This window comes from Cupressus sempervirens, chromosome 1 (assembly GCF_028749045.1).
Source record: "Cupressus sempervirens isolate cs-2001-9-10 chromosome 1, ASM2874904v1, whole genome shotgun sequence".
NCBI classification, from domain to species: domain Eukaryota; kingdom Viridiplantae; phylum Streptophyta; class Pinopsida; order Cupressales; family Cupressaceae; genus Cupressus; species Cupressus sempervirens.
This window is the reverse complement of record NC_143118.1, coordinates 151,582,637-151,610,449: the sequence shown is the minus strand read 5'-3', so window position 1 is coordinate 151,610,449 and position 27,813 is coordinate 151,582,637. Positions and strand designations below refer to the sequence as shown.

Below are 27,813 nucleotides of genomic sequence, written 5' to 3'. Positions count from 1 at the left end.
TTCATCATTTTTTGTCCATCCATTTTACAGTTACATTTGATTATCATTTGTTAATTTTCACAAAAAAGGTAGATTGTGTAGTAATTGATTTAGTAGCATTTGTAGGACAAAAATATTGCCTATATCATATAACCTTTAAATGATTTAGAATCTGTATCCAATAAATATTATCACTGATGTCTAAATTATATGCATTACAATTAAGTGCATGTTAAAATAATTAAAGCACAACTATGACTTAAAACGTCTATGACTATTCTATCTTTTACAACTCCAAGATCTCGACCACTCCAAACTTCAAAACATGAGCATTCTTTTGCTTGTAATTCATTTTTGGTCCTCAGATTGTCACTATCTGTGTAACCTGTATGAAGTGTGTCTATAACATCCTCCGTCTTTGCAGATATTGTAAGTGTGTTGGGGCCCAAATTAAAGAATGCAATGTAAGTTTCCCCTACAAAATTTACACGTTGTAAAAGCTTCTTAATGTCAGTTCTTTGAAGTATTAAAGAATTTCTTACTAAAAAGGAGACTTCGTATATAAAAGCCTCCAACATTTGCATACAGTACCTTAAAAATACACTAATCTAAACACTGAAGGTTTCTTTCTCCTCCTAAATGTATAGATAGGGAAATAAATATTATAATTTTCTGAGTATATTAGGCGAAGTTACAAACCCTTTAAACCGTTTGCTATCCAAGCACGTGCATTATCAATTTGATTCAGACCTTCAATAAAGAAATGTTATTAATAATAATAAATATCATGTTAGCTAAATTACTGATGTAAATGCCATATAATAACAAAGAATTTGTTCTAATTAATGGCTAGAAAAATCACCTTCAACTTTAGAAACACTTGCACAAAGGCCGGTGTATGTATTTTTAAGAGCTCCATCATTTGTTAGTTCCCAGTCCTTTCAGAATATGACCATAATATATGACAAACAATAAGATAATAAAATAGGTACAACATAGTAGAATTAAGAAAACCAATGAAGTTTAATAAATTACCTGACTTGCATGGTTAGTACATGGTGCGAAGTGGTTGCTTTTTAATTGGCCAAATGTAAATGCCTTATTTGGAGACGAGTCTAAACACACTTCCCCTATTATAGATTGTAATAGACGAGAATGTCTATTGTTGTCTATGGATCTAAGAAGGCATACAATGCATTATTAGTATTGTAAGCCTGTTTGAATTATAGATATATGAAAATTATATTATTGTAAAATCTAGGACCATCTTCAGAGAAAGGAACTTAATCTCAAATCAAATATTGTGCCTAGTGTCTATGACTTACAATGATGCATTAGCTTGTGTTCTATATTCTAGGCATATCCCTTCATTATTCATAGCCAAGCTGTCATTCCAACAAACTTCATCCATCTGTTCATTTGTACTTCTAATACCCCAGGGTTTTGTATTCTTTACATTGCAACTTGAAATCTTTAGCAGGAATTCAGTGCTTGAACCAAGTTTCGGGCTTGTTTCTATTTTAAGGTGATGATTCCTTCGAACAAAACTAATTTGAGGAAACTGTCAGGAAACAGATCATTGTCAATATAATTTTAGATTAAAAAGATTGAGCATAACACACAACAATGATCAACATTTAAGATCACAATAGTAATTCAAAACTTACCTCTTTATTATTGGTACTGTAAGAATTTATAGCTAACAAGGTAGGATTTGTAATAAGTCTCATTGTTATATCATCAATATGCCGCAAATCACCTCCAAACATAAGTGGAGACTTAGACATGGACCACAAAGTCATCTGCAGATAAGAGATGTTTTTAAGATTTATTTACATTTATTTCAGTTGTCTTCATTTAATCAAACCTTAAAAATATAAAAATTTTACCCCTCTTTTAGTTTAAAAACCTTTAAAATATTTTATGTAGGGGTGAAATGAACCACCCTGATCCCTAATAAGAAGCCTGCAGAAAAGCCTGTCAGAAAGAGGACCAGTGATGCAAGAGCGCCACAGTATGCACATGGGAGTCCTAGGTTAAAGTCTTAACTAATCTATGGAAACAACATGATATAAAACCAAGACTAGGCACCAAGGTGTGGCTCAAGCACGAGCATTGGAGAAATAAGTTGCACTTGAGCCATATCATGGAGCCTACTAATAAACCCCAAACACAAAGAAGATCAGTAGCTCGGTAGTGCAGCACACTAGTATGAACATAGGTCCCAAGTTCAAGTCCAAGCTGGTCCAGGGAAAGAACATTGTGAACTAACCTGAGTCTTTTGCTCTTCGTGCGTAAGGCTACAATAACGATGTGGGCCTTGATTTACCCCTGTTGAGGACAAATTGATAATTAATTGAGAAAAATATAAATAATCAAAGATTTTTGACGCTAGCATGCAACTTCTACATAACCTAGATCTATTTTACCACTCATATTTTTCAGACTCCTAAACAAATCAATTTCTTAACTATAATCATTACCTGGATCAGTAAGCCACCCCAATGGAAGCATGTCCAAGTCTGGCCATGACTGTCCAAGCAATCCTTGTGCTCCAATCAAACCACTTGATGCAAAGCCTCTAAAAAACAACATTAGTTACTAAATTAGGAATTGGATCATGTTTTACAGTTTAATTCTAAAGCATTCAAACAAACAAAAAATAGCTGTCTAATAGCTTCCTCTAGCCGAGTTAAATTACAAAAAAATTAAAAGCTCCTGAACTCGATTACCACCTTGCTACATCAAAATGAGATTGAACATCCCTCCATGTATCCCAATCATCACCAGTCACTCGATACATATTAACCAAACTACTAATTTTCAATGCCATATTCGGTGTGGCATGTGTCCCAGGTGAAATGGAATACAACATTGGCCGGTCAAGTGCTCTCAATATCTGAAGGCAGAGAACACATAACATTAATTATAGGAAAAGTATTATACTTCTTATCTGGGAATCAACTGAAGAAGAGCACTCCTAGACTATTTTGAATATCATAAATCTTTTTAAAATAATTCTGAAGGTGAAAACATTACATTAATAATCGGCAATTTTTAAAATGGCATGAAGAAGATTTCTTATCTGAGGATCAAGTGAAGAATACTTAGAATGACATAAATGGTTTTAATATAATTAAGTCCCATCCATAGTAAATAGAAACAGTCAAAAGAAAGAAAATGGAAAAAACTGGAATGCAATTGCATTGTAGTGTAAGATCATTTGAAAATTTCGAACAACTTAAATTATATGGCAACCACCACAGAATATAAAAAGTTCACTTTGTTAGGCAACTCCTATGCTAAAATGGATATCAATTTATTTTTCTTTCAACCTCAAGAAACAAAAGAATCTTACAAGCCAAGTTGAATTATTTGTAATACTTCAGATCACTTTACAATAAGCCTATAAAGGGTAAGCATACATAAAAACTATTTTATGAATAACATTCACTTCCAGGTCTAATATAATCAAGGGAAAATATTTACAGTTAAATTCTTGCATTTAATCTTATAACAAGAAGATACTATAAAGGAAAGGCCCTATAGAATCGATAATGTCTTCTAAATTTACACTATTGTCAAGATTAAAAGTTCTGAATTATTAGCAGTCATAAATATGACTACATTGTCAGATTTTTTGTCACTTGGTGTTGCTGGGCGCAGCAGTAAAATGCATGTCAGAACATTAAAAACCTACTGCAGCAGCAGAATGAGAATGTATGGAGCGATTTGTTGTCTTAATGTTGGGCACTATTTTTAGAAGTTAAAAGCTGCCAACTCTAGGCACTAACATTAGTTTATTACTAGCTATATTGTGGCCAGACTGTAGAATTTATTTAGGTGCTGTTATCTATTGCTTTTCTTCTGGGCAGCTTTACACTGTTAGACGTTTTTGTCACTTGGTGTCGCAGAGCTCTGCAGTACAATGAGTGTATCAGAATAGAAAAACCTTAATTGCCGATTTGTGAAACAAATCCGATTCGGGCACATGAATCGGATCCGTGGATTCAGGATTTTTTTTTTTTTCCAATAATGATTCGTAGAGGATTCATGTATATATATACTAAAAACTAAGAGAAATTATTTCATAGTATGCATCTATGAATCTAGTATACTTGATAATTGATCTATTTTCATGATTATAAAGAAAAACAGAATATTCACATTCATGATTTTATGTTTTTGCGCCTTGTATTGCCATGGATTCGTGCTGGATCCTCAGGATTCGTGCTTGGATCCTTGGGGATCCAGGCAGGATCCTTGATTCTGCCTGTGGATCCATCAAGATCCTTGGGCCATGGATCCTGACGGATCCACAGGCAGGATCACGGACCCTGCCCAGATCCTCACGGATCCACATGTGAATCCGGATCCAGGATCTGAATCGAGAATCCAGTAACTATGAGAAAAACCCTACCCAGCAGCACAAAGCAAGTGCACAAGCAGAAGGCAAATGTACAGAGCAAATTTTTGTCTTAATGTTAGGCACTATATTTATAAGTCAAATGTTGCCAATTTTAGGCACCATCACTAGTTTATTGGTAGCTATATTGTGGGCAGCAGACTGCAGACTTTGTTAAGGTGCTAATTTTTTATGCTTTTATTCAGGGCGGCTGGCTTATTCTATGACTCTTTTGTGATGTAAAAAAAATCTAGACATGGGGTAGCTTTGTTCTATTTCATAGCACCAAGTTCAAGGATTATTCATGACATTGCGGCACATCTAGTATCCAGCAAGTGCAGAACTTTGATTTCAGTTTAATCATTATATTGTACTTTCAGCAGAAGTTTACAGATGCACATTAGTGCACTCAGAATCGCCAGTTTGACAGGTCAATTTGTTTCAAATCCTAAACTGCAAAATCTGGATCCCATGTACTGAAAAAAGTTAAAACATTATAGGCCCAACTTAGTATATATAATATATCCTTGTACACCATGTGCTTTACATAGCTCTAAGTTTGTCATAACAAAAAAAATTTTTTGTTACTATCTTTTTAGATAAAATATGAATTTACTAGAGCCTACAGACAACAAAAAATAGAATTAAAAAGAGTGAAAAGAGCTAAAAATGAATCCACCTTAGCAGGCATGGACTCAATGAGTTGATGAAATGTACAGTGAAAAAATTAGATGCATTTATACATGACTGCACAAACCCACAAGAAAGCTAAACCAAGTTTACCAAATACCACAGCTACTTGATTTTAATATGTTAAATTGAGCCTCACAAGACAAATAATTCCTAGACTGAAAAAACTTGGGAGCCTTGGGTCAAGTGACCCATCTAAGAGAGATGAAAAGAGACAACTTTTGCTTTTAGTTTTATAGAAGGATGCAACTTCTGCTCATTTGTAATAAAGAAAATCGAGCAAAGTTGTTAGAATGGAATGGATGAATGGCAAGGTGCCTTTCAAATTTTAAAAGAAAATAGAATTTATAAGTGTGGAAAACTTTAGCATGCAGATGAGTCCAAATTACCAGGCATGGACTCAATGAGTTAAATGAAAACAGTGATTGAAAACATATAGTGCATAACTGCACAAACTCAAAAGCTAAACCAAATAAGGAACACCAAAGCTACTTGAGCAAGTCAAATTATTCTTTGAGTGAGAACATTTGGGTACCTTGCCACCAATTGACCCGTCTAAGAGAGATAGGTTTTACAAAAGTAAATGTGGATCACTATAATAAAGGAATTAAGAAGTTATTTGATTAGAATGGATTATTATGGATCAGCGGCGGACCGTACCTTCTGGACTTTTAAAAAAGAATAGAACTAGAAGGGTTGAAATTATTACGGAAGTAATTGGTAAAATACTTGCTTGTTATTAACAGAGACCAAGAGGTCAATTTATACAAAAGAATAAAGCGATGTTTCCTTAGGAAACTATCAAAAAGAATAGAAATATTCTATTCTAATAGATAAAGCTAAAAAAGTGAAAGCTAACTAAAGCTAACTAGATATTTACAATAGATAACCATTAACTAATAATAGACGACTTATCTATTATTGTAATACCCTCCCTTAATGGTTAATCTATCTAGAACACCAAGTTGTCCTCTGAATTTGACAAACTTATCAGGACCAAGAGGCTTGGTGAGAATGTCTGCAGTCTGATCTGTGGTAGGAACATATTGCAGATCAATAGTCCTGTCTTCAACCAGCTGTCGTATGTAATGACAATGAACATCCACATGCTTGGTTCATTCATGGAAGACTGGATTTCGTGCTAACTTGATAACACCTTCATTATCAACAAATAGAGTAGTCAGTCCTGCTGGTGACATCTGCATATCCCCAAGCATCCGACGAAGCCAAACACCCTGCCTTAATAGTCCCTTTGTATTCAGCCTCTTAGAAGAGAGAGAAACTGCTTGTTGCTTCTTGCTGGTCCATGTGACTGCACCGGATCCCAAACTAAACACATATCCAGATGTTGACTTTTTATCATCAACAAAGCCTACCCAATCTGAATCTGTGAACCCACTGAGTTTAGGATTAGAACTTCGAGAGTACAGAAGTCCATAATATGAAGTGCCCTTCACATAACGAAGCACACGCTTTGCTGCCATCCAATGATCAGCCTTAGGAGCTGTCATAAAGCGTGAAATATAGCTGACTGCGAAGCTAATATCAAGCCCAGTAGCAAAGAGGTAGATGAGGCTACCTACTAGTTGCCTGTATGTAGTATCATCAACGGGAGGAGAATCAGACTTTGCTGATAACTTGAGACCTTTCTCCATAGGTGAAGATGTAGGTTTGCAATCCTGCATTCGGAATTTGTCTAACAGGGCCCTGGCATATTTGGACTGAGAGATGAATATACCAGAAGATTGTTGCCAAACTTCAACACCTAGGCAATAATGCATGAGCACAAGGTTAGTCATATCAAAAGACTGGCATAAGTTTTGTTTGATTCCCTGAATCAAAGATGCCGAACTGCCAGTGATGATCAGATCATCCACATAGATAACCAGAAGGATGATGTCACTGTCAGTAGTCTTGATGTACAGATTTGAGTTTGAAGAACTACTCTTGAAGCCTTGATCACTGAGGTACTTATCAATCTTGATGTACCATGCCTGAGGGGCCTACTTCAAACCATAGAGAGCTTTCACTAATTTAAGAACCTGATGGTCTTTACCAACAACCTTGAAACCAGGAGGTTGTGTCATGTAAACCTCTTCATGGAGATCACCATTCAGGAAAGCACTCTTTACATCCATCTGATGGACCTTCCAGCCAAACTGTGCTACCATGGCTAGGACTAATCTGTTGGTGCTCATCTTTGCAGTAGGAGCAAAGGTCTCCTCATAATCAATGCCCTGACGCTGAGAAAAGCCCTTTGCCACTAAACGAGCTTTGTACTTATCCAAAGTACCATCTGATTTGTATTTGATTTTGTAGACCCATTTGCAGCCAATGGGTTTCTTCCCTGGTGGAAGATCAGAAAGGACCCAAGTGTTGTTCTTCAGCAAGCTCTGGTGTTCAGATGTCATGGCCTATTCCCACTCTAAATTCCTTTAGCCTCAGAATATGTTTGAGGTTCAAACACATTGTGAATGTTGGCCATAAGAGAAAAGTTAACAAAATCTGTAATATTGCTCTTTTTTCGAGCAGTTCTCCCATCTACGAGCTCATCATCATGAAGATCAGCGTCTTAGCCCACCACTTAGGCCAGATAGGAGAAGGACCAACAGTAGTACTAGAAGATGCTTGATCAGCAGGATCCGCATCAGAAGTTGGATCAAACTCAGGTGAAGCATCTTCAAAATGAGGTGATCCTGCTGGAGAAGCCGAAGGAGTCTGTACAGGTATCACTGGAATAACTGGAGCTGCAGGAGCCCTCCCATCAGGTGGACCTAATGGAAGCCGAACTCCCAAATCATGAGCCTACATAGGCTAGTCTACTGGATCAGGAACAAGGGAAATAGGCATTAATAGTCCTCCCTACTCATCAAAGACTACATCACGGCTGTATATAAGATGAGATGTCTCAACATCAATCAAGCGGTAGGCTTTGTGAAGACTGCTATATCCAACAAGCATCAGTTTATGACTCTTGGCATCCAACTTAGTGCGTGAAGCATCAGGGATCCAAACAAAAGCAAGAGAGCCAAAAACCTTCAAGTGACTGATTCTGGGCTTGCGACCTGACCAGGCCTCTTCCGGAGTTTTACCTTTGACCGCCAGTGTGGGTGACCAATTCAACAGATAAACTGAAGTGTTAACTGCTTCTGCCCAAAACTACTTGGGAACATGTCTGTGTTCGAGCATGGAACGAGCCATCTCAGTGATTGTCCTGTTTCGACATTCAACTACACTGTTTTGTTGTGATGTGTGGGGTGTGGTGAACTAGCGTTGGATGCCATGTGTATCTAAGAAGCTGGAGAAAACATTAGAACAAAATTCCCCCCCATTGTCTGAGCTAAGAGTAATAATAGATTTCCCAGACTCTTTTTCAACTAAGGGTTTAAACTTCTAAAATACAGTAAATGCATTGGATTTCTTTTTAAGGAAATACACCCACATTTTTCTACTAAAATCATCTACAAACAATAGAAAATACTTGTACCCAAGAACAGAAGGAGTGGCCATAGGGCTGCAGATATCAGCATGAACAAGCTGAAGTACCTGAGAAGCTCGCCAAGAATCACCACTGGGGAAAGGTGTGCAATGTTGCTTCCCAGCCTGACATGCGTCACAAACTCCAAGGTGTTGAGTTTGAATCTCTGGCAAACCAAGAACAAGCTCATCCTGAGCAAGTTGTGAGAGATAATGCACATTTAAGTGCCCATATCGCTGATGCGAAAGTGTGCTTATGGAAGATCGCCGAGCAGCCATAGCTAAGTCCTGAGAATCACCAGAAACAGTAAGTTTGAAAAGACCATGATCCTCAAGACCAACTGCAACAATAGACTTAGTCGCCCAATCAGTGATGGTGCACTGATGTGAACTAAAGGTGACTGCCAAGTGTGGAGAATGTCGCAGCAACTGCCTGACTGAGAGTAGATTTAGTTCCATCCCTGGAACATAGTACATGTCAAGGAATATGAGATTCCTCCCAACAGACTGAATCCGAATGTTGCCTTTACTGACAACCGTGTACTCTTCTCTACCACCAAAAATAACAGAATCTAAATAAGGCCAGTAGTCAGTAAACCAGTCTCTGCGGTGAGTGAAATGTCGAGAGGCACCTGAATCAATGTACCAGGCAGACGACTTCACATGATCTGCAGGTCTCTTAGCCATAAAGGCGGAAAAGGCAAATTCTGCCTGCTCAATGTGCTTTGCACTATTCACTTTGGGTTGCAATCCAAATTGCTTAGATTAGGCAGCTAAGCGTTTCCGACATTCAACCTTCATGTGACCAAACTTGTGACAGTAGTTGCATTGAATGTTCTTCTTTTTGGTACCATCAGATGCTAGAGCAAAAGATTTTGCTGAGATGGTTGCTGAAACTTGCCCTTATCCTTCTGAAAGGATTTCGTAGCAAAGGCTTGCTCAGTGGAGGTGGAATTAGAGCTGCTACCAAACTGTTGTTTCCACCGATCTTGCTAAAGCAGCAGGGTGCAGAGATCAGTGAACTTTAGATCAACACCAGTATATGTGATGTTGAGAGTCTCGATAAAATGCTCACAAGATTTTGGTAAACTCCGAAGAGTGATTACCACAATATCCTCTTCCTCCATCTTGCGACCAATGGCAAGTAGCTGATCACAGATTTCCTGAATCCAATTCAGGTGTGCCTGGAGCATGGTCCACTCATCCGTAACAATAGAAAACAGAGTGTTTTTCAAAAAGAAGGCTCTACTCTTGTTAGAAGTCTCATAAAGACCTTTAAGGTGCGTCCAAATTTTGGCAGCTACCTTGCCGGATGGAATCTGAGAAAGCTGATCATCAGCCACGGATAACTTGAGAAACATTATTGCCTCTCGGTTATTCAAATCCCATGTATCTTGATCAGGACCCGGAGAAGTCGGACGCTTCGTAACACCCAAAAAAAGTTGATCAGTGTTCCGATATTCAAAGATTGCGATGATGCGCTACTTCCAAGTTCCATAATTGCGACCATTGAATTTGGAGTTATGGTCGAGCAAAATATTTGTTAGAGATGCCATGGTACGTCTTTCAATGAAAATCTATGAAGGCACGTTGTTCAAGGCAAAAATATGGAAGACCCAGAAGAATCAAAGAGTGACCCAAAAGAGAGCTCGAAAAACCCAAAAGGAATATGCTGTTGTTTTTTGAATCCGCTGGCTCGAAAAACGAGGCACCCAAAAAAAACGAACAACCCAGTTGAGCTCTCAAAAAACCCACCAAGACTCTACAAACAAAAAAAAATTGACCCCAAAAATTAGGGTTTCGAGCCAAAAAATCAGTCGGCAGATTTGAAGGTCAAAGCAACAGAAAAATGGTGTTTGCGGGTCTAAAAAAGACGATTTTGATTAGAATAGGGGCATTTTTGCCTGAGACAGCATAGGCAAAGAGATTTTAGCATAAAAAACTGTGATTTCACCCTCAAAAACGTCGTTCCTTGATTGCAGAAAAACAAATGCCAAAATTGAAACCCTAGTTTTTAGATATGATGAGGATCCAAGTTGCAGGAAAACAACCTCCAGATCTGCGATTTTCAGCAGCTGAAAAATGACAGTGAACACACGAATTCTTCAAAAAATGGAAAACCCTAGACAGGTTTTTGAGAAATCATAGAAAAAAGTCCAAAAATTTTGAAGCAAATAATTTCAAAAAAGAAATTATAGAATTTTTGAAAAAAACTTCAAGTATTAGCTCTGATACCATATTACAAAAGTAATTGGTAAAATACTTGCTCGTTATTAACAGAGACCAAGAGGTCAATTTATACAAAAGAATAAAGCGATGTTTCCTTAGGAAACTATCAAAAAGAATAGAAATATTCTATTCTAACAGATAAAGCTAAAAAAGTGAAAGCTAACTAAAGCTAACTAGATATTTACAATAGATAACCATTAACTAATAATAGACGACTTATCTATTATTGTAATAGAAATTACTAAAAATGTAAAGAAATAGCATATAGAGGAGTCCATATTACCAAGCATAGACTCGATGAGTTAAGTAAAAATGCAGAGCAAACAAGATGAAGCGCACCAATACATAACTTCGCAAACCCAATAGAAAGTTGAACCAATTTCACCGAACACCACAACTGACCTTGATGCATGAGATTAACCCTGGCAAGACAAATTATTCCTTTAGTGAAAATCAAAACATTTCGGAGCCTTTAGGTCAAGTGACCCACCTAAAAGATACAGGAGGATGCAATTTTTATTTTTATGGAAGCAAACGTGAATCATTGTAATAAATGAAATCAAGCATTTGTTGATTGGAATGGATCAACAAAAAAGGCACCTTTCGGATTTTATAAAAGAATAGAAAACTTTGGGCTTTGTTTTACCAGAAAGCTAATTGATAGCAGTTTTATTAATATTACTCAACAGCCATTACAACTTCTGATGATTAGATTGACCTTTGGGATCCTATCTATCAAAAAAGATATATCAACCATTGAATTAAGTTTTAGATCATTGATCGAGACAAACTCTTTTAGGTCATTATAAGGTATAAAGTTGGGATCACTTTAATATGGAAGGATAATGAGACAATAAAATTTTGACCAATGGATTCATGCATTTTAGAATGCCATTGTGTTTTTGGTCACATTTAATCGTGAAGGAGCATATTGACACAGATTGATTCAGCAACAAGAAAAGACCCATGACTCTACAGACCATTTTATACTTTGATTTAACTAAAAAAGAGCGAGATATGGATGAAAGTTAACAAAGAATGCCGTGCCCAATATGCAGCATGTAATTCCTTTCAAGGGCTTTATTGTTGACGATAATGTGCAAATCCATTGCATCTCGACAGACCAGAGAAACATAGATCCATATCAATTTATCAACTGTAAAGAGAATCTATGTGGAAACAAATCAACAATCTACATTGCAGCAAGTGTACAATGGTGAGAGTTTTGTGAGCTTCTTAGAAGCTTTTTAAGTCTTGAAAGGTCTCGTGAACTATCAATTCAATTTGAGTCAACATTGGTAAAAGCGTGTATGTGGATTAAAGTTATAAAAAAAAAAACTTCTAAAAGAAATAAGAAGCTTGTAAGCCATTGACCATGTTGTCAATGCTTCAAAATACATTCAAATAAAGCCAACCAAAGGCTTTGTGGGATAAGAGAATCCAAAGCAATTTGTATTCCATTTGATCAATGACTAGAACCATGTTTCAAATATTTGAAGTAAATTATGGCTTTGGGGTCCTGAAAGCACCTTGAAACTTTAAAGAGATGAAGGCAAGGCTAAAGAGGAATGCATGCAAAGGAAAGGAATAACATTGATGTTTATGTTAGCTTCTCAACATCTTAAGAAGACTTCCAAACAATATTTAGCATGCAAACTCGTAACATTCAAAGAATGAACCATTTTGTCCATGCAGCAGCTGAAAGATTATTATGCGATCTTCCTGTTGTTGTATAAAGAAAAGAAATGATAAGTACTTGGTCCAAATGTAGAATAGGAACTTTTGGAACTGCTTCTATAAGCCACTTGAGCTATTGATTGGAACCATTTTTTGACTTTACAAGAATTCAGAATGAAGCTAGCAAACAAGGGAAGCCTGCAAGAGAACGAACGTAGATTATAAGTACAAATTCCAGAGTCCAAAAGCCATGATTAGAGGTAGCATGTGTGTTTCTCGTTTCAATCAAAGAGTAGCATTTTGTAATTATAGTAAGCATGGAGTACTAACAAGCACTGATGCAATTCTGACAAATTATTTGTTTGGCTAGAATGTATTTGTAATTTGAATAAATGCAGAAGAGTGGTGTGCATTGATGGAATTCTGCCAGACTATTTAATATAATGAGTTTCTGAGAATCAATGAAGAATGCTATTGATTCCATTAACAAGATGTGGGTTTTTATCTCTGCTACATAACTGACTAAGTGGATGAGCGCAACTCATTTCATCAGATATCCTCCTATTACAATGTCATTCCTTTACCTAGCAAGATCACATAGTGTACCATGTTTGTGAAGGGCTGGCGCCTATCAAGTTGGAGACTTTGTATTTTACTTTACATCCTACCAGTCAATGTATAGTTGTATTTCATCCTTTGTTATGTGCTATTGGTAATTTCCTGAATAGATTGAGGAATTTCATTGATTGAAGCTATGAATAATTGGGCTGGTGGTAATGGTTGCACTTCTAATGGGTTAAAACTTTGTTTCTTTGGCTTCGTATAAGTGAATTGGTAAAGTTATATTGGCTTTGATCACAAATTGTGTTTTATTATTAGTCAGTTTCTTAATAAACCTTGAACCTTTTGTAATGTTTTATGCAACGGACTGTTTCATTAGCACACACTACTTTTAACATGAACATTGACCTATTAGTTCACTTCTTATAGCACTGACTAATTTCCCAAGAACTCCATAGTGCTCTTCACAAATTGTAGAGCTTCATACCAATTTGCCCACAATTCAGATAATAAAATGTTTCGTGCCAATAATTTAGATGTAAAATTGTGTTTCTTACAAATAATGTCTTCCAAGTCCTAATGATATTTTTGCACATGTAAAAAAGATGTACCAAGCTAAAATAATTGAAATGAACTAATACTTTCAAGTCACAATTAACTATAGTGTGATAAGATGGATATCATAAACTTATTCCATTAGTATTATCCTTAGTTCTCAATTTAGGGACAGTGTCAAGTATGGTTAGGTAAAGCATCAGGTATGGTTAAGGTTTGGGTTTGCCTGGATGGTAAAATAATTACTTGAGTTTGGTACAGCCTATATTACCCCAATTTTCCAGGACAAGGGGATAGAGGGATGGGGAAATAGGTTTCTGAGATGAATTATTTTTACTTGAAGCAGGGGATGGTAACGGGAACAACTATATAAAAAATAAGGAAATATTTTAAAATATAGAAAAAATTTAAATATTCATATAAAACATGAATAAAGCATGCTTATATAAATTATAGAACCTTAACATATAATGTTTGCATTAAATAATTTATCTTTAGAATTCACATGAAAGTGGAAATCAAACAAATTATCAAAACTGAAACATTAATTTTATGAGGCAGCCAAGGGAAAGGTTTCCAAAAGTTCCCAAGGCGTCTTGGAAAAGGGGATGGGTCAAATTTTACCGGAAACGCATCCTCGAGTTTCACGGGTTATGTTACCCCAGGTTTCTGGGACAAGAGGGCAGGAAAATAGGTTTCGAATTTTTTTTCTCGAAGCAAGGAATAGCTTTAAAATTTTAAATATATAGGGAAATTTTAATTATTCATATAACATGATGGATAAAGCGTGCTTATATCAATAATAAAACCTTAACATATAATGTTTGTGTTAAGTAATTGAACTTTAGAGTTCACATGAGAGTGGAAATCAAACAAATTATCAAAACTGAAACAATAATTTTATGGGACAGCCAAGGGAAAGGTTTCCGGAAGTTTCTGAGACACCCTGGAAATGGGCACGGGTCAAATTTTAATGGGAACGCGTTTAATTTGATGGTACATGAAAAAATTTGTTATATGAGGAAATACCAATTCAACATTTCTGCTGAACTCAGTGTGAGTAAATTCAATGAATAATTATATACTATTTGAATATTTATATAAGAACAACAATTTCTATATAAATATGTGGTTTTGTCCACTTTGCTTAAAAAAAAATTTTAAAATTCTATATAAATTTGACGGACCAAAGGCTACTGTTCAAGCTTTCACTGCAAAAAAGTTAAAAACTGTAATAATCATACAAACATCATATTTAGCAATGTGCTAGAACATCTTGTAAACTACAAGCAAGGGTCAATACAATTTGATACAGCCATGAAGATGAAAGATAAAGAAAATTGAAAAGAAAAAGCTTAAGGAAACAATTTGAATTAAAGCAAGTTCACCCAATGCCATGAAAGGCACTGGCAAAATAGGTACCTCTGACACTGTGGAGATCTCGTCTACATTGAGGTCATCTCCAAAGACGCAGTCATGTTTGACTGCAATCCAACCGTGACAATTACTTACTTGGATTGTCCTCTTAATCTGTTAATTCCATTCCAATACAAAAACTCTACAGATTTAGGGAAGTGCAGAAAATTCCTTATTACCAAAATCCACACCCCAATCAGCATACTGCTGATAAAGAGAGCGCAGAAAAACCCTGCCTGCCTCCACCTTGGTATTCACACTCATGAAGCACTTTGGCATCCACCCACATGTCTGCCGCACCAGTGCAATATCTTTCGCCCTCCATATCCGTCCATTCTCTTCGTAGGGTACTCCCTGTACATAAAATAATCATCAGTATTGATTCAAAATCAGATTTTGATCATTACGGGTGGTTTGAAATCAAACTTGAATGTGGGGCATATAAAATTAAGCAAGCACCAGGTATCATACAGGGAGCTTCCCTCTTAGTCAAGTAATCCAGTAAGAGCTGTACAAGGTTAAAATGATGAAAAAACTCACAATAAAGGATATTAATTTAATGTAGTATACTCTCACTGGGAGAACCCAATTTGATTTTTGAGATGCTCTCATTGAAATTTGAAGGATAAACAATTTACATCTGTGGGGCTTGATTTATAGTTAAGTTCAAAAGTTGACCATGCAAATCCGCCTACATCAATAATACACCAGCTATAAGCATAAATTCTAGACAAAATAGGATGAAATAACCTACTTTCAACGAATTTGGAAAGCATCTGACTAACCTTAATGTTTCTTTCCCAAGACACGGATTTTATACCTTAAAATTCTTTTACTATGAAATTTTATTCATTGTATTGTTCTTTTAAAACTTCTCTACATTTCCAATCAAAAGTAACAGAACAAAATTTTAAAAAAATCCACAAATTAATAAACAGTAATTGAAGGATTTTGCTACTCCATATTGAAGGTGATTCTCAGATTGTTACTTCAGCATTGTCTTCAAAGAAGGTTGTTAACTGGGATCTTCAATATGTCTTAGGTGAGTTTGGAAGCTACTGCCATGGTTTCAAGAGTTCAAAATCAGTCATTGTTTCAGGAAAGCCAATCAATTTGCTGATTTTTTAGCCAATTTAGGGGCAGGTATGGAGTTTGGTTACAAATTGTTTGACAGGGGTAATCTATGTGGTCTATTTAAAGGCTGTAACCTCTCAGCTAAGTTGGCTGATGAACTTGCAACTTCAATGTTTTGACTTCTTTTTCGGCCTGGATTAGCAAATAGTTTTGGTGTATTCTTACACGGATTCGTTATTGTATGCTGATGTATAAATGCTGTAATTAAGCAAGGACAGAAGGTTTTCTTACTGGCTCTTTCTGTAAGGGGTGGATGATTCGCATAAGGGGAAATGCTGTCCCTCGGTTGAGACAGAGGTCTTTAAGCGGCTTGTCGGCTGTACGGACAATTTCAAATGCGGAGTGGGCTGGGCACTTATAACTATTATAGGGGGAAGAAGAGTACCCCGACCGTTCTGAAACGAACGTCTACGTGATTGCTTTTATTCTCCAAAGCGAAGTGTCATGGTGCAGAGATGCAAGGAGGCACACAACAGCTATCAGTGAGCAGAGTGTTCTAAGATTGCAGTGTGGTGATGTGAAGCAGAGTAGAGATAGTGAAGTGCTAAGAGCCAGCTTGACTTGGGCTCCCCAGCAGGGGGGAGCCCTGGGTCTTATCCGTGTAAATCAGCCAGAGGTCAAGAGAGATCTAAGGTTGCTTCGGCAAGTTCCAACGACACAGGGTGTTGGGGGTGTGGAATCTACATGAAGAGCAACAGCCAAGGTTGGGTGAGGTGCATATGGTTGTGCCAGTGTTCTAAGAGTGGATGCACAACTAGGGGTGGGAACTTGTATTGGGTGCCAGGGAGAGCACTCGGGTAGTGATCAACAATTCTGTTGAGCTTGATGTAACACGGGCCAAGGGCCATTGTGATAATCAATAAAGCTACTTGTTACCCCAAAATACTGTGTTCATTGTGTGTTGAGCTTTATTCCGCTGTGCAAGATATTTTGTATTGTGCTGACCAAGTGTATGCAGGCGCTGAGCTAAGGGAGTAAGGAGACAGGTGCAGTCTGGGATCGTCCCATCTGGGGGAGATCGCCAGTGCCACACGAGGTAAAAATCTAGCCCCGTGACACTTTCCTCCTTGAGCTCTTGAACCAGTTTTAGTTTCTTATTAAAAATTTATGGTGGCTTGCAACTTTTACCTTTAAAACAAATAAAAAATGATAATTGAAATGAAAAATCTAGTCCTTGCGGCAAAAGTGTCATGTCCCCAATTTTCGGTGGCAGTCTGATTAATTAATTTGATTAACTTGGTTGTCCAAAATAATGAATATTTTATGAGGACGACTAATTAATCATTTTAATTAAATAAATAAATGAATATTAAAAGATAACTTTATATTTAATTAATTTAATGAAGTGACTTGGATTATAAAAAATATTTAATAAAGTCACTTAAGAGATAAGATCAAAAATGTTCTAGAAGTCTCTGGAGAAGATGGAGAGAAAAGAATAAATAGGCACCCCGGGGCTCCATTCGAGGCAAGCAGTTGTTTATCTCTCTTTTGATTTTTAGATTGTGATTCAATCATAGGTGCATTGTGGAACCTAGGGTTTTCGCAATTGTCACAGTTGGCCATTGAGAAGGAAAACTCTCAATTGGTGCGCAATTTTGAGGGTGTGAAATATCATCTGAATTATTGCAGATTGGAGGTGGCATTCAGTCATTTCATCAGGACGATCATTTGTGACTTAAGGCCAAATTTCTGGTTCTTGCATCACTGGATCAGCGAGAGTGGTATTAATCACCATAATAACTGGAGTAAATTCTATCCATGCGGCAGTTGGTTATTTACATCGGGGTTCAGTTTGTGATCAGGGTAGACTATCAAGTTCGAGTCACAGTGTGAGCAGATCGGGTAAAGAACAAATTTCCACACCATCTTTCCAACCGGCATTTCCATATATTGTTCCTAAGACCTTCCAGCGAACTCCCTAGTTTAGCGTCCGCCAGCAGATCTTAATATTCTATCATCGATTAATACATTGTCAACGGCAATCAGGATTGTGCAGGCTTTGAAATGGATCAACAGGGCAAGTAGGTGCATTTTGTGGAAGACGTTATAGGCGACGATTTATTTCACACGCAAGTGACTTCGAGTGGATGATTCAGAGTCATAATATGTGAAACTGGAATTAGGGCCAGTCATGGTAAAAGAGTATGCGGTTTGAATGAATTGGCAGTCTCTTAGAAACTTATTTGGCTCAGTATTGGAACCCATTCATGAAAGACATCCACAGGAAGACAGCACATTTCCAGTCAAGCGCTCTGCACACTGATCACACAACGCGCTCTGCTTTCGCTCCCATATTCGGCAACGCGTTTTCGTACACCTGGACCTCAGCGGGGTAACTATAACATTTGGGCGTCCATGAAATATTACGGATTAAATTGCAAGTCGCACAGAACGCACGAACTGTGTCAATTCCGGCTCGAACTCGTGTCTTGCGGGCTCAGTTGTGAATTACGGGATTAAGGCTTGTACGACTTCAAGACATCGCTCTAGTATTTCGGAATCCAACAGCAATCCACCACTGACTCAGCGATAAGAATTTCATTCTCAGCCGGCAATAGGAGGAGTGACCAGTTTCGGCAGAAGTTTGAATCAGGGCATGAGATACAGTCATCGATAATGGAGAGACGCTGAGAGTTGTTGGACGTGGAGGAACAGATTCCGGAAGTGGTCAGTCAGGGAATCTTCGTATAACCATAAAGGTTCATGATGATCCTGTATTTTGTAGAGAAGGTGCAGACATTCATGTGGATGAAAACATAATATTGTTGATTATTGAATTATGGTTAAACAATGAAACATTTGATCGTAATAAGAGTTTCTCCCTGAACATTGAAGGTATGAATATATATATTGCATTTAATACATCTATTGGTGAATTATGTCATAGAGTACAACTCCGATTACAAGAATAGAATTTGACATCAGTTCATCTTGGGTTCGTAACAACCTTGATTGCTAATTGTTTGACGAAACGTCAAACCCTTGAAGTTTAAGATTTTGGTGTTTAAGGAGCAATAATCCCGACGGGGTTATTTCAGTGGTATCAGAGCTGAAGTATAAAGAGTTTTTTTGGTGCTGGAGAAAGCAATAACCTGTCGGGGTTATTTCAGTGGTATCAGAGCGGTTTTTCTTACCATCCTGTGGGGTGAGAACCGACTTACAGGAGTGATCAGCACTCTACTTCAACCAAGATGTACAAGTACAGCACAAAGTCTCCAAGGACACAATCTTGGACAAGTAATAGACACAGTATGCAGAGTCGGAACTGTGGAAAGGAGAGCTATTCAGACATTCAAGATGAGCTCAGAAAAATCAGACATAACATGTCTGAACTGATGGTTAAGCACCACCATATGATTGACAGGCTGTCCGACCCAACTAAGGTGAATAAGTCAACTGGATTTCGATTCGGAAAATCTTCTCGCAAAGTACTAGCTGATACAGTGGGCAATGTTACTAGGAACCTTAATGAGGAGTTCGAGAAACAAGTGTGCAACCGGTCAGAAGTTTCAGTTCGGTCACAGGAAGAAGTGGTGAAGGATATTACGCTGATGGATAGTAACTGTCAACTTGATACTCAAGATGAGACAGTTGTATACAGGTTTCCCAAGGGTGATGTCTCAAATACTCAAGGTGGTTTGGTTCCGACAGTCAATGATTACAGTGAAGTGAGTTCAGATGATGATAGGGATGTTGATGGTGAGATACCAAGTAGAGATGAGCAAACACTGAGTATTCATGATTTTTCTGAGAGAGAGTACCAGGCTCAGTTAGATGCTTCGTCACATGCGGATGAGAATGGCAGTACTTCACATGATTTGTCCAGCCAGCTGAAGGTGAGCAAAGACAGTATTGTGTTTTCATTATCTCATCATGACAAGATGCGGGACATGTTAGAGGATCACATCCAGATGATTCAGTTACAGGATAGACAAAAAAGAGTTCAGGCAAAATCTTCTTGGTTTGACTTACAGGCAATTAGTGAAGGAATGGGAACCATGAAGTCAAGCTATTTACATCTTCTATCAGACCGTGACCATCTTCTTAGCCTTATCAAAGACTATTCAGATGCCTTGAGGAGGAAGGAGGAGAAAGTTTTCAAGCTTTCTCGTGAGCTTGAGGACAATCAAGCAACCTTGGTAAATACTCCATTGGCATTACCGGACTGGGAGAGACATAGAAATGAGCATGGCATGGAGCTGGGCTTAGTCTCATCTTACATGCCTGACATTCAGCTCCCTGCAGCCGACGGATCATATATGGTAGCTGATAATGTTACGAGATCTGCTTGCATTCACATCCAAGATACAGGGACAATGGCAGACAGGTATGTGAAGTTAGTTGGTATTGGTCACATTACTCAGGTAAGGAGTTTGCTTGAGTTACCAGCTGCTTCTTGTTTACGGATATGGACTCGAGATCGTTCCAGCAGCATTTGGGATTCCGTTAACTGGAAGTCTTTAACACTTAATGGTAGCAATGATTGTCTAAGTGCTATCATGGATTTGATTAGCAGAGTATACGGTGTTGCCTTTCCTTGCGCCAGCAGAACATCCGATGTTGGTATTAGTTTTTATACACCGGTATTGGGCTTGGTTTATATATGTAGACAACCATTCTTGCTGGAAGATGTTGAAGATTTTTCATATTTGACAGTGTGTACAGATGAGTCCCAGGATCATTTTGGCCTTGATGACATCCAGGAGGATGAAATGGACAGTTTTGAAGACACGGCTTCTTTGAAAAATTCTTTGGGTACAGAGGAATTAGAGAGCAGTACTACAGATTCTGACACTCTGGATGTTGATATGGACCTTGGAGATGATTCGCGAGATATGGATGATAGTATTCTAGAAATCAATAACCTGGAGGATACCCCTATAGACAAAGCACCAGAAGAGGCTTGTAGGAGACAGTTCAGCCAGAGCCATCATGTGACTAGCCAGTTAAAAGTTAGTGAGCAAGACATTGTTATCGCTTGTGAGCATTTTGATACTGCTCGTCAGTTGTTGGCCGTCACTGGTTGGGGTACTTCTATGATGGATGAGTCCAACGGTGGTTATTTTTCTTTGGCAGAGATTCATGCCTTGAGTGAAGCTGTCCGGATTTTGAAGCAGGATTATTTACGATTGGTAGCCGACCGTGATCACTTGGTTGAGTGGGGGAGTACAGCCTATGAGGCACTCTTGGATCGTGAAGAGGAGGTGAGTGAGCTTTCCCAGGAGCTCATAGCGACTATTGAGGTTTTAGAGGACACACAACGAGATCTACAGAAGTCACAGTTTCAGTTGAAGGAGGTGACCGTGGAGTTGGAGCATTTGCGGTCAAAACCAGCCCCAGACCCAGTTCATTTGACTATTGAGGTGGATGATGGTAAGTACACTTCCGCAGTTGCTACTAAGGAGCATATTGTTGAGGCTGACACACATGTCCAGGATTTGGAAGTCGTTGGTCTTAATGAGTTTGTGACACCAATAGAGTCAAGTCTCCAGATTGATTCTTCTCAGATAGTTGATAGTGTGGTACAGTTGAGTATGCCACCTTTACAGGAGGACCAGTTGTGGTGTAAAGGGGAGTATGTTAATGTTTCCTCATATAATTTTTACTGCACTGAACCGTTCATGAAGTATTTGCTGGATAGTGCATGTGTTCAGTTAGACTCGCATAAAGTGACAGAAGGTGTTCTCATCCGAGATACTAGTGTTATTCGCGGATTGGTTGAGAAGATTATAGGGGTCCTTTCTACTATGCTACCTCACAAGGATCTCGAGGAGGGGTTTGTTGAGCAGAGTGCACAGGGTCCTATCCGACCTACAGTCACTCGGAGTCAAAAATTGGAGCCATCTATTGATTCCCAATTCAGTGATGATGAGCCAGCAGCAAAGTTTGGAGGTTCTTATCAGCGTTATGCGGTAGGGTACGCTCATCATTTTTCTTTTGACACAGAGATAGAAGATTTTATTTCACGCAGATGTAGATTGGCTCCAGTTTCTTACCATCCATTAGGGGATAGATTGGCACCATCTTTTGAAAATAAAATTGGTAGTAGCAAGTTACTCAGCCTGCAACATCGACACACCCGGAGCAGTTTTTCAGAGATTGGATTTGATGGCAGTGATTCAGGCACCTATGGCTGTTGTCATATTTACAATGCAGTTGGGTGCAGGTGTCATTTTGACAGGGGTTTGAGTTTTGATAGAGTTGATGTTTCAGTTGGCTTGAGTTCCGCAGAATGGTTTCTTCTACCGACATCTACAGTTGGTTTCAGATGATTTCATCAGAATTGTCAGTTGTTTGGGAATTGAGTACAGTTTTTCAGCTGTTGGTAATAATGTTTTCTCCACGAGAGTATGGTGCGGATTGGGATGATACACAGATTTACATTTGGGATCCAGGCAGACTGATTGGTTCATGGTTCAGCCATTGCTTGGGGACAAGCAATTTCAGGAAGGGCGGACTATCATGTCCCCAATTTTCGGTGGCAGTCTGATTAATTAATTTGATTAACTTGGTTGTCCAAAATAATGAATATTTTATGAGGACGACTAATTAATCATTTTAATTAAATAAATAAATGAATATTAAAAGATAACTTTATATTTAATTAATTTAATGAAGTGACTTGGATTATAAAAAATATTTAATAAAGTCACTTAAGAGATAAGATCAAAAATGTTCTAGAAGTCTCTGGAGAAGATGGAGAGAAAAGAATAAATAGGCACCCCGGGGCTCCATTCGAGGCAAGCAGTTGTTTATCTCTCTTTTGATTTTTAGATTGTGATTCAATCACAGGTGCATTGTGGAACCTAGGGTTTTCGCAATTGTCACAGTTGGCCATTGAGAACGAAAACTCTCAATTGGTGCGCAATTTTGAGGGTGTGAAATATCATCTGAATTATTGCAGATTGGAGGTGGCATTCAGTCATTTCATCAGGACGATCATTTGTGACTTAAGGCCAAATTTGTGGTTCTTGCACCACTGGATCAGCGAGAGTGGTATTAATCACCATAATAACTGGAGTAAATTCTATCCATGCGGCAGTTGGTTATTTACATCAGGGTTCAGTTTGTGATCAGGGTAGACTATCAAGTCCGAGTCACAGTGTGAGCAGATCGGGTAAAGAACAAATTTCCACACCATCTTTCCAACCGGCATTTCCATATATTGGTCCTAAGACCTTCCAGCGAACTCCCTAGTTTAGCGTCCGCCAGCAGATCTTAATATTCTATCATCGATTGATCAACAGGGCAAGTAGGTGCATTTTGTGGAAGACGTTATAGGCGACGATTTATTTCACACGCAAGTGACTTCGAGTGGATGATTCAGAGTCATAATATGTGAAACTGGAATTAGGGCCAGTCATGGTAAAAGAGTATGCGGTTTGAATGAATTGGCAGTCTCTTAGAAACTTATTTGGCTCAGTATTGGAACCCATTCATGAAAGACATCCACGGGCAGACAGCACATTTCCAGTCAAGCGCTCTGCACACTGATCACACAACGCGCTCTGCTTTTGCTCCCATATTCGGCAACGCGTTTTCGTACACCTGGACTTCAGCGGGGTAACTATAACATTTGGGCGTCCATGAAATATTACGGATTAAATTGCAAGTCGCACAGAACGCACGAACTGTGTCAATTCCGGCTCGAACTCGTGTCTTGCGGGCTCAGTTGTGAATTACGGGATTAAGGCTTGTACGACTTCAAGACATCGCTCTAGTATTTCGGAATCCAACAGCAATCCACCCCTGACTCAGCGATACGAATTTCATTCTCAGCCGGCAATAGGAGTGACCAGTTTCGGCAGAAGTTTGAATCAGGGCATGAGATACAGTCATCGATAATGGAGAGACGCTGAGAGTTGTTGGACGTGGAGGAACAGATTTCGGAAGTGGTCAGTCAGGGAATCTTCGTATAACCATAAAGGTTCATGATGATCCTGTATTTTGTAGAGAAGGTGCAGACATTCATGTGGATGAAAACATAATATTGTTGATTATTGAATTATGGTTAAACAATGAAACATTTGATCGTAATAAGAGTTTCTCCCTGAACATTGAAGGTATGAATATATATATTGCATTTAATACATCTATTGGTGAATTATGTCATAGAGTACAACTCCGATTACAAGAATAGAATTTGACATCAGTTCATCTTGGGTTCGTAACAACCTTGATTGCTAATTGTTTGACGAAACGTCAAACCCTTGAAGTTTAAGATTTTGGTGTTTAAGGAGCAATAATCCCGACGGGGTTATTTCAGTGGTATCAAAGCTGAAGTATAAAGAGTTTTTTTGGTGCTGGAGAAAGCAATAACCTGTCGGGGTAATTTCAAAAAGCAACAATAATTTAAAATCGACAACAATTCCCATTTGCTTAGATAATTTCTACTGTACACACTGGGAAATTATGGGGACCTGCTAACTTGAACTAATGATATTTACTTGTTTTAAACATGTACTTATATCTATGGTACGTAGAAATCAAATCAGATACACAAAACCATTTTTCATGGAGCGTGAGCGAATCTAGAGCAACACCCATTCGACAAGTGTCCGACCAATAAGAAAGGCATGCTAAAAAGGCTTCAGCGTTGTTTAATTCTTGCTAGGTGGAAATGGGGCTATGGCCTATCCTAACAAAACCTCAACAAATGCATTCCCAACTTTCCATTGATCCTAAAGCCAAATGGTTTTCAAAAGGTCTTTCCAACAAACCAAAAATAAACAAATTATGCGCATCAATTACAATTACCAAAAAGCAACGTTGGAGAAGTATTTAACAATGATCGTCGAAAACATTGTTTGACAGGTACGGATGGTCATCATATTGAAACCTTGAAAAACAGAGATTTTAGTCAACCATCAAAAATCATTCAGTTGTAATCTAATACATAGTCTTAATGAAATTTCTTTTTTGGCCTTCACTGGTTGGTAGCTTGCAGGCTTCGTGCCTCGCTGGGTTGCCTCGCAGGTCTGAACACTCCATCAAAAAAGACTTTTAAAATTCGGCATGTCTTAGCATTTGAAAATGTAAGTTCGAATCACGAAATTATTTTTTTAAATAGGAGTATGCCCTAGCACTTGAAGGGCAGCATTGAATTAATAACCGTCACACAAATTTTGTCAAACTAAGGCTTCAAAGGTCATTAATGAAAAGCTCCCTATCAAATACCGCTGGCAACTGATTTCCGCTAGAATCACATTAAAGATGTCGCAATGCTGATATTTTTCAATAAGTATTGCCAACTGTCAATTTGCTTACAAATCAAAATAGAAATGTCGAACCGCTAGGGTTCTTCAGAGAAGGGTGTAAGACTTTAGTTTCAGACCAAACTCTCAAAATTCAAAAACACTTATAACATCCAGACATTTCAAACTACAGAAAAGAACAACACAACTGCTCAAAAATAAGAACAGATAAATCTATTGAGGCACCTGAGGTCCCAAAATTGGGGTGTTGGCCTTGACGGCCTGCGTGCTAATGCCTCGCATAACATGGAGACCGAAGAAGAGACCCATCTCATGCACGCGCTCCGCAACGAATTTGAGCCCTGCACCCCCAACTGAAGATGGCCACCGCTTAGGATCCGGTACAGGTCGCCCCCATTCGTCAATCACATCGAACCCGGGCGAGCCCACCGATGCGCCCGGCTCCAGCTTTCTGTACCACAAGAAATCCAACACTGCATACTGCATATCTTTCACGTTAGCTCTCTACAAACCAGAAAACCCTAACAATGGGCTACGCTTTGAATTTTCGTTTCCTACGTTTTTTTACCTCGTAACCGAATGGAAGAAGCTTCTCAGACATTATCTGCGCGTTTGCCAGAAACTCGTCCTCAGATATAATCCATGAAAACGAATCGTAGGAATTCCATCCTCTGGGCGGCACACTCGCCCTTTTCTCCCCTGAACTAGCCACACTGCGGGCAGCAATGTCATCACCCTTCTACAAAAAGCTTACAGAACCGAAATAAAAAGGGTTACTTTATTTGACTTACCATAGCAGAGTAATGCTGATCGCGAAAATCCGAAGCCACCAATCCATGCTTCGAATTGTGAAGAAATTCATCTTGCTTGAATACGAGTATGAAAAAACACAGAACTGCAATGGATGAACAATAGGAACCCATTTATAGGGTTTTGGGGGTCTGGGGGTGGGGAATTTTTATTATTAATAAATCGTCCTCTCGGCGACTGTTATAGGTTGATGCTAATCTCGTACGGTCAGGTCCGCAGACAGGTATTAAAGCAACTACTTTGGAAAATTAATTTGTTTAAGATTTAGACATCTTTAAAAAATCAAAACCCAGCCAGGTGTTTGTCAATTGGGGGTGTACTATTTGACAGACAGTGACGTGGAGGCATACACAGAAATAGACTGCAGAGAACAAATGCAACAGAGAATCGGGGAGAGTCGATGCGTATCGAAAACAGTGGATGTCAGCTTCAGAGAACGACTGAAGCAATGGATGAGGAAGAAAATTACTAAAAGTAAATGATTCTTGTCCTCGTCAGAGACACGAGTACGCCAAAATTATTAAAAGTAAATGATTCTTGTACTCGTCGGAGACACGAGTACACCGGCAACCTCGCATTTTTCTTCGGGTTCACGCCAACAACGTTGTATTTCCGAAAAAAGAAAGCGCCCAAAGTTAAATTTAAACGTCAGATCGTCCGCCACGGTCTCACATACATTCCAAGCAAATGCACTGTAATCACTGTTTCAGAGTAGGACTATCATCTGCTCCTATAGTTAAAGCAGGTTTCAACAATTGTGCATTCTAATTTGGTTTACAAAAAGTAATTAGTATTTCCGTACTCTCTTTTCTTTTGTTTTTTAAATGTTCGAGTGATTGTTAAAGAAAATTAGGAGCAAAATGTAATAATAAAAAACACTCATGAAATTTATATTTTTTCTGTAATTTTTTTTTGTTTTATTAATAGAGCAAAATGTAATATCAAATTTCAAAAACATTATGAGGATTTGTGGTAGAATGAACAACATTTCTTAAACTAGACATAGAAAAATTATTCCAACTATGATACAAACATTTATTTGTAGATTGGAGTCTCCAGGTCAACCCGCTAAGCCATTACATTACAATTCATTACAAAAAATGGTGTTGAGGGGAGTGGAATTTCAACAAAATAAGGTCACAGGTATGCTACTCTATAGAATTTTGTGCACCCGTGCTTCTATGTGCTTCTCTAGTTTTACATTCTTGGGTGAATTCAAAATAACAATTTGTCTAACTAGAAAAATGGTTCCCACCTAGACAGAATTGGTCATAAGGTGCACTACCAAATGAGGTATACTCCATGAACATAAAGACTTTTGTTGCCAAAACCATGTCATGCAAACCACCTAGAAATAATTACCTTCAAATGAAAACCTTGATCTTTCAGAAGGAAAATGTTAAGAGAAGTAGATGTTATGCCAATATGAATCTTATTGCGCAACAATTGGTTCAAACAATTGTGGACACTTGAATGGTTTGATTGTCTATCAGTAATTGGCTGATGGATATTATTCATACAAATGATGATATGGATATGAGTAAAGAAGAAGGTAATTTGATTTTTTGGAAGACAATTTATAATAGAAAATACTTATTGGAGTAAAACTATTGTCTTATCGGTAAACTAGAGTAAAATATTATAGGAATGAAGGATAACTTA

General features: G+C 38.1%; 1 protein-coding gene across 1 annotated transcript; it reads right to left on the bottom strand.

Annotated features, from left to right (window-relative positions):
- Nucleotides 1-98: 98 nt before the first annotated feature.
- LOC149576614 (uncharacterized) lies at nt 99-26,238 on the bottom strand. The gene is made up of 14 exons (XM_089818500.1): nt 26,133-26,238; nt 25,910-26,054; nt 25,567-25,821; nt 15,169-15,343; nt 14,996-15,057; nt 2,715-2,878; nt 2,463-2,560; nt 2,252-2,310; nt 1,647-1,781; nt 1,305-1,540; nt 1,015-1,156; nt 842-917; nt 679-729; nt 99-454 (listed from the first exon to the last, which is right to left on the bottom strand). The coding sequence occupies exons 1-14, from the start codon at nt 26,201-26,203 to the stop codon at nt 201-203; spliced, it is 1,923 nt and encodes a 640-aa protein (XP_089674626.1). The 5' UTR covers nt 26,204-26,238; the 3' UTR covers nt 99-200.
- Nucleotides 26,239-27,813: the final 1,575 nt, after the last annotated feature.